General features: G+C 37.7%; 1 protein-coding gene across 1 annotated transcript; it reads left to right on the forward strand.

Moving 5' to 3' along the window:
• Positions 1-5534: 5534 nt before the first annotated feature.
• LOC307061643 (low molecular weight phosphotyrosine protein phosphatase-like) lies at positions 5535-6014 on the forward strand (the record flags this gene model as incomplete). The annotated part of the gene is made up of 1 exon (XM_079716856.1): positions 5535-6014. One exon carries the CDS (start codon positions 5535-5537, stop codon positions 6012-6014), a length of 480 nt encoding a protein of 159 aa, XP_079572982.1.
• Between the last annotated feature and the right edge of the window lie 1269 nt (positions 6015-7283).

The following is a 7283-nucleotide window of genomic DNA, read 5'->3' on the forward strand; positions in this document are numbered from 1 at the left end:
ATGTTACTACTGTAATTATTTTGGGACACCATGAATTGCACCCATATACGATGGCAAATTTAACTGATAATTGTGTGTGTTCTGACTTCTCCACTCACTGGCCATTTCTCCATCTCTCTCCCTCTCCTTCAGCTTCCCTAGTGTCAACAATATTGAAATTAGGCCAATTAATAACCCTACAATGGCCTCTAAGTGTTCAAATGAAAAGAAGAGTTGCATTCTCTTACTTTAAATCAAAAGCTAGAAATGATCAAGCTTAGTAAGGAAGGCATATTGAAAGCCAAGACAGGCTGAAAGCTAGGCTTCTTACAGCAAAGAGTTAGCCAAGTTGTGGATGCAAAGGAAAAGTTCTTAAAGGAAATTAAAAGTGCTACTTCAGTGAACTCATGAATGATAAGAAAGTGAAACAGACTTCTTGTTGATATGAAGAAAGTTTTAGCAGTCTGGATAGAAGATCAAACCCCCTTAAGACACAAAAACCCCCTTAAGACAAAGTTGAATCCAGAGCAAGGCCCTAACTCTCTTCAAGTCTATGAAGGCTGAGAGAGGTGAGGAAGTTTGAAGCTAGCAGAGGTTGGTTCATGAGGTTTAAGCTATCTCTATAACATAAAAGTGCAAAGTGAAGAAGCTGATGTAGAAGCTGTAGCAGGTTGTCCAGAAGATATAGCTAAGATAATTCATGAAGGTAGCTATATTAGACAACAGATTTTCAATGTAAACACAACAGCCTTCTATTGGAAGAACATGCCATCTGGGACTTTTATAGCTAGAGAGGAGAAGTCAATGCCTGGCTTCAAAGTTTCAAAGGACAGACTGACTCTCTTGTTAGGGGCTAATGCAGCTGGTGAATTTAAGTTGAAGCCAATTTACCATTCTGAGAATTCTAAGGCCCTTAACAATTGTGCTAACTTAACTCTGTTTGTGCTCTATAAATGGAACAATAAAGCCTGGATGACAGCACATCTGTTTACTACATGGTTTGCTGAATATTTTAAGCCCACTACTGAAAACTACTGCTCAGAAAAAAAATTCTCTTCAATATATTACTGCTCATTGACAATGCACCAGGTCACCTGAGGGATCTGATGGAGATATAAAATGAGATTAATGTTTTCATGCCTGCTAACACAACATCTATTCCTCAGACCATGGATCAAAGAGTAATTTCAACTTTCAATTCTTATCATTTAAGCAATACATTTTGTAAGACCTGAGCTGGGTTTTTTTTCCTCATAGTTTTTCCCCAGTTCTATTGACTTCTCTTCACATTCACTAATTTCCAATCTTGTATTAAGCCCATTCAGTTCAAATTTTTCATTTCAAATACTGTATATTCAGTTTTATAGTTTCCATTTGGTCTTCTTTTATAATTTCCATTTCTCTGCTGAGATTCTCTATCTGTTCATTCATTATGAAATATTTTTGTTCCAACCCATGAAAATATTTACAACAGCCTTAAAAAGAAACTTCTCCATTAATTCGAACATCTGAGTCATCTTGTGGTTGGTTTCTCTTTACTATTTTCTATCTCATCTGTGGGTCACATTTTCCTGTTTCTTTACATTTCAATTCATACTGATCATTATGAATTATGCATTTTAATACCCTGGATTCTGTCAGTTTTTCCTATAGTGTTGATTTTTGTTCTAGTAGTCAGTTAACTTGACTGGATTCAAATTCCAAACTCTGGCTCTTCTGTAAGCAGCTGAAATTTCTACTCAGTTTTTCTTTCTGACAAGTCTGCTGCATTCCACCATGTATGCATAGTTCAGGGACCAATCAAAGTGGGGTTTATCTGCTGGTTTGGGGGCCTCCATCTCAATTAGCTCCCTTTCCAGAAAGCCTTTTCCTCACTTATCTTCTACCTTGGCAATATCAAACTCCATTCTTTGACTCCTCAAGCCATTAAGACTGCAAATTTCTGCTTGAATTCCAGCCATTCCATGGCACTCTCAAAGAGAATGACCTCAGGCAGAAAATTCATAAATGTAAAACTCACCCAGAGAAGTTTCCCTTTTCAAGTGTCTATACTCCTGTTTCTGCCTGCTTTTGGTCACTCTCCAGTGCCTTCAACTAGATGTTTTTTACTTCACCAAGAATGTATTATTCTTCTCTGCATAATGGTTTGTCTAATACAAACTACTCTACCATTAACTGAAGTAACACCCCCATCTAGAGTTTTTTAAGATAAAATAATACCTAACTCCAGCTTATTTGAATAGAAAACATTAAAAAAAAAAAAAAAAAAAACCAGTTCCCAGGGACTTCCCAGGTGGTCCAGTGGTTAAGACTCTACGCTTCCAGTGCAGGGGCCGTGCGTTCCATCCCTGGTCAGGGAACTAAGATCCCACATGCCACGGGGCAACTAAGCCTGTGCACTGCAACTACTGAGCCCGCATGCTCTGGAGTCCATACGCCACAACTAGAGAAGCCCACGTGCCGCAACGAAGGGCCCATGCAGCCAAAAAAGTAAAAAATAAACAGTTCCCTACTTTCTAGTGAACAAATGTTTAAAATATATGCATTTAACTCCCACAAATTCAAAGACAAAAAAAATAGGTAATTCTTCTATTACATGTTAAAATTACCCTCTTCTCTTTAAAAATACACAGAAATTCTACTGCAATAACTTCTACTCTTACTTCACAGGCTTATTCTAACTTCCTAGTAGAGCCCTTCTTCCTGTTATACCACAATAGCTAGAGAATATAAGAGGTTATCAATCATATCACTCTCTAGTTGCTGAAAAATACAGTTAGCTTCCTTATCATATACCAGTTATTACTTTTCAAGTGGGGGGGGTGGTTACTGACAAGCTAACCCAACTTGATATTCACCCTCCTCCTCCATTCCATCTCCATCACAGAAGTTGAAAAAACTAAATACTCAGCTATAGTTCCCTTTGCAGCTAGAAGTGGGCATGTGACAAGATTTGGCCAATGATAAATAAATGGAATTTTGCTAGATGACATCTAGGAAAGCATCTGTTTTCCTGATGGAAAGAAAAGATGTCATTAGCACAGCTCCTGCCCCTGTCTACCTATCTTTAAAGCAGTCACAAGGCCAATTCCTGGAATTTGCAAGCATGAAAGAATGACCATAAGGATGGTTCTACCATCAGTGCCATTGAACCAAAGCCAGAAGCCTCCCAACTCCAGAAATCCTCAGTAAGAGAAAACTATTCATTTCCTTACATACAGCCAAAATTACTTCTAACTGCTATAGAAATCCATTTCCTTCATAGCACATTTATGCTAATTTATATCCCCAATGCCTGTTACAGTGCCTGGAACACAGAATTTACTGTCTTTGATAAATTAATTAATATATGTCTATAATTTATAGTAATATTAAGATTTAAAACCAATTCAAATTTAAAATATAATCTTGGAAGTCAAATTTTTTTCAAATTTGCATTTCTCCCAATACCTTCTAATGAGCTCATTGTTGATGACAATCACATGTTCACATTACTATATCATCCTTCACAGAACGTTGACTTTGTGGTTGGTTTGGAATATTCTTTAAAAATTCTCCCAAAATGTATAAAACATACCTGCAAATGTTAGATTTGAGGGCAAGCATTCCTGTATGACCTTTCTTAAATTTCTAATAATTCTTCATCTCATTTGTGAAGATTTATTTCATCTCTATTAACCTCACCTTAGATACATTTTTTTAAGATTTTCAAAGACGTTTCTTACCATAGAACATTGTAATAATTATAAATTGCCAAAGCAAAACATTGCAATATCTAAAACTCTGAGATTTAGATTCTGTGATTTCGATTCTATTTTTCACTAGTTATGAAAAACTGCATTTAAAAATATTATAATGCTTAGAGAAATCTAAATCATTAAACTTTTGGAAAACATTAACTCCATGGAGAATAATCTGTTTATTTTCATTAATATGTTTCCATGCAGTTTATATGTTTAAAATAAAACTTTTCTAGTAGCATAATTTCTCATCCTGAATGTAAATAATCTCAAAGTAGAAGGAACTGGTTGTTAACTTGCAGTATTATTCAGTAAATATTTTTGTTAAAACCCTTAGTATTTTAAATCACAGAAAGTAGTTACGGATGAACTATGTTTTGGTTGTTTAAAGAATCAAAGGGAACATAATGGAAAGTTTCTCTTATTGCTGTGCTACTCAGAACAAGCTGATCTCATCCTGGTGAGGTTTTGTGGTGTGACTGACACCAAGGCTTCTGTGTAAGGTATGAAGACAATGCATCAACCCTGCCCAGAACACAAACATGTGGTTTATAAATCATGAGAATGACTTCAAAAGAAAACATGGAGACAACTGAGTCCAAGGGCTTCTGAAATGAAGGCACCCATGTATCAGAGAGCAACAAAATAGTTTCAAAAGTAAGTGAACACTTTCCTGGGATAGTGGAGTTCCCTAACTCCTTCCTAGGCTCTGAAGAAGTCAGGGAATTCTAAGGTTGAAGAAGTTCAATAACTTGGTTTTTAATCCTCAGCCCGTAGTAATAGACAACAGAGATATAGATAGATATAATGTGAATATAGATATATAGATGCCTGTGGTTAAGATCAAAGAATAATGTTTAGCCAAAAATCTCTAATTCCAACCTAAGGCTATTCAATTTTATGCAAAGGGCTAGAGTTATTTCTTATTTAATAATTAAATATTCTAATGTATGTCCTTCTATCAGATGGACAGCTTAGACACTAAGTAGAAAGTATTCCTTACTTCCATAAATGATTTTTTTAACTTATTTTTATTCTGTCTTATGAGTTTAATCTCACATGTCGGAAATAACAAGACTGGAGGTGGGAAGAGCTCAGAAGTGTGAGGTGGAGCATGGGTTTCTTTGAACAATAATTAATCTCTATTCCAAGTAATTTTCATCATTCTATTCTCCAAATTTCTAGGAAATATTTACCCACCAATTGCAAGCCACAAAACAATGTGAAAGCACAAAATAACAAAGAAACAAAAAAGATATAAAACCTACCCTGACAATAGGAGACACTAGGAAATAGTCATACAATGTCTTGTCTTAAGAAAGTCTAAAAAATTTAAAGAAGAAAAGGTCTAGCAAAGTGAAAATTATCCCATTTCAAGGAGAATCCAAAGAAAGCATTCATTACATGTAAACACTTTTATATTCTGATTTTTTAAAAAAAAAAAAAGATAAGTAAGAGATTCTGGAGACATTTTTGGTAATAATTGTGGATCAAATTTCTGACTCGAAAGAGTGCCATTTTCTATCTCTTAGCCAAACTTATAGATTTGGCCATTTGACAAATGAAGCCCTCAAATTATAAGATTTTCATGAACTGCAGAACTGTGTCTTTAACAAAAATACTACATAAGAAAAAAACAGTTGGACTTAGGCACAACTCTCCTATTCTGAGATTTTGCTAAATTCTGATATACACAATAACTAAATTGGCCGGGAACTGAAGACTTGCTGTCCTTAATTTCACTTTTATGCAAAGGCGAGAATGTCATTCATTCAGGCATCAATCTTAATTAAGACTTCTCGGTGTGGGGGGAAGATGGCCGAGCAGGTGACCAAGTCGGGGGTGTTCGCGTGTCTGGGTAACATCTGTCTATTAACTACTGCAGAAGCAGTCTTCAGGAAACTTGTAACTGATCAAAACGTTTCAGATACTTGGAGGATGGACAGTGCAGTGACATCCACGTATGAACTAGGAAACCCTCCTGATTATCGGGGGCGGGCTTGCATGAAGAAGCATGGTACTCCCATGAGTCACATTGCCCGGCAGGTTATCAAAGAAGATTTTGCTGCTGCCTTTGACTGTATACTACGTATGGATGAAAGCAACCAGAGAGATTTGAATAGAAAAAGTAACCAAGTTAAAAACTGCAGAGCGAAAATTGAACTACTTGGGAGCTACGAGCCACAAAAACAACTCATTTTTGAAGATCGCTATGACGGCAGCGATACTTACTTTGAGACCATCTACCAGCAGTGTGTGCAGTGCTGCAGAGCTGCCCTAGAGAAGGTCGGCTGACCCGGGTCCAGTCCTGCGTGGCCCAAGCTCATCCCCCCAGCCCGGGGGCTCAGTCGAGTGTCACGGTGTCACCCTTCCCTAGCTCAAGGCCACAGGCCTTTCTTCAGTTGACTCACGTTTCTTACCTTAAAAAATAATTGTAGATGGAAATCAGTTGTGTTTGGCGGAAGAATAAATAAAAATTTTTGATTCAGACCGCTTATGAGGTGAAGAAGAATCAGAAGGCAGTGCTTCCACTGTCCATTTTGGGTAATGTGTGATGTTTGCCCATCTGCTCAGGGTCAAGCAGTAGTCTAGGCAGAGTAAGTGTGTAAGTAAGCAAGTTGCTTCCACTTGAGTCACCTGTTCATGGAAGAAGCTGGAGGCCCTGCAGCCACAGAGACCTTGCCCCACTACCTCCATCTTCAGCAGAGTGTGGGCTCTCCTCCTTGAGGCTGCAGCCCCAAGACAGGTCCCCGTGTGGAGGACTAGATGAGCAACAGTTCTCCTCCACTCACTGTTTATAGTTGGCGACCCGAAATCCTGGGAGGACACAGTCACAGATCCGTCTGAGTGACGGTCGCTTAGAAGCAGGGAGAGTTCAGAGGAACGACTTCCAGTCCTCGGTATCGGGAGGGTCCCCGGTGGGAGACGTTGAGTCTTGAACCCACTTGGGCCTGAGGGATGAGCAAGGCAGCTTTCCCACCAGGTCACCAGGGGTGGCAGAGGCAGAAACACGGCGAGGTCTTGGCAAGAAAACTGAGCAAACTTGTGTCTGGCTTCCTGTGGAATTGCTCCATGAGATTCTTATCCTGAAAACTTGAGAGGTTAAGTGGATTGAGAATTTGATAATGGTATCCCTAAAAAGTAAAGAATTGAGAAAAAATGTTTCACTGCAACTAGAACATAGGAAAGTAAGGCACTTCGAAAGTTATACCCTAGTGCCCTAATCATTCAGTCATTGCTTAATAATCTCAAAGTAATTTCTTACTCTTTTCTGTTCCTTTTTGTTCATAAATAAATCTTGATAGTTTGATTTCTTTGATGTTTATATATATGTGTGTGTGTGTGTGTGTGTGTATATATATATATATATATATATATATATGTTTTAACTTAGATATGGATTCTCAGACAAATCCTAGGATTCTTAAGTTGACTTTGTCCTTACAGCTGTATCCAGACTGGGAGTCATATGAACAGAGAAAGTCATTGCTGGATTCACTTGTCTTTTAAAAATTAGATCCAATCAGATTTGTTCAAAATATATCTACCTATACAAATCTGGAG

This window comes from Hyperoodon ampullatus, assembly GCF_949752795.1.
Source record: "Hyperoodon ampullatus genome assembly, chromosome: 12".
In the NCBI taxonomy this organism is placed as follows: Eukaryota; Metazoa; Chordata; class Mammalia; order Artiodactyla; family Ziphiidae; genus Hyperoodon; species Hyperoodon ampullatus.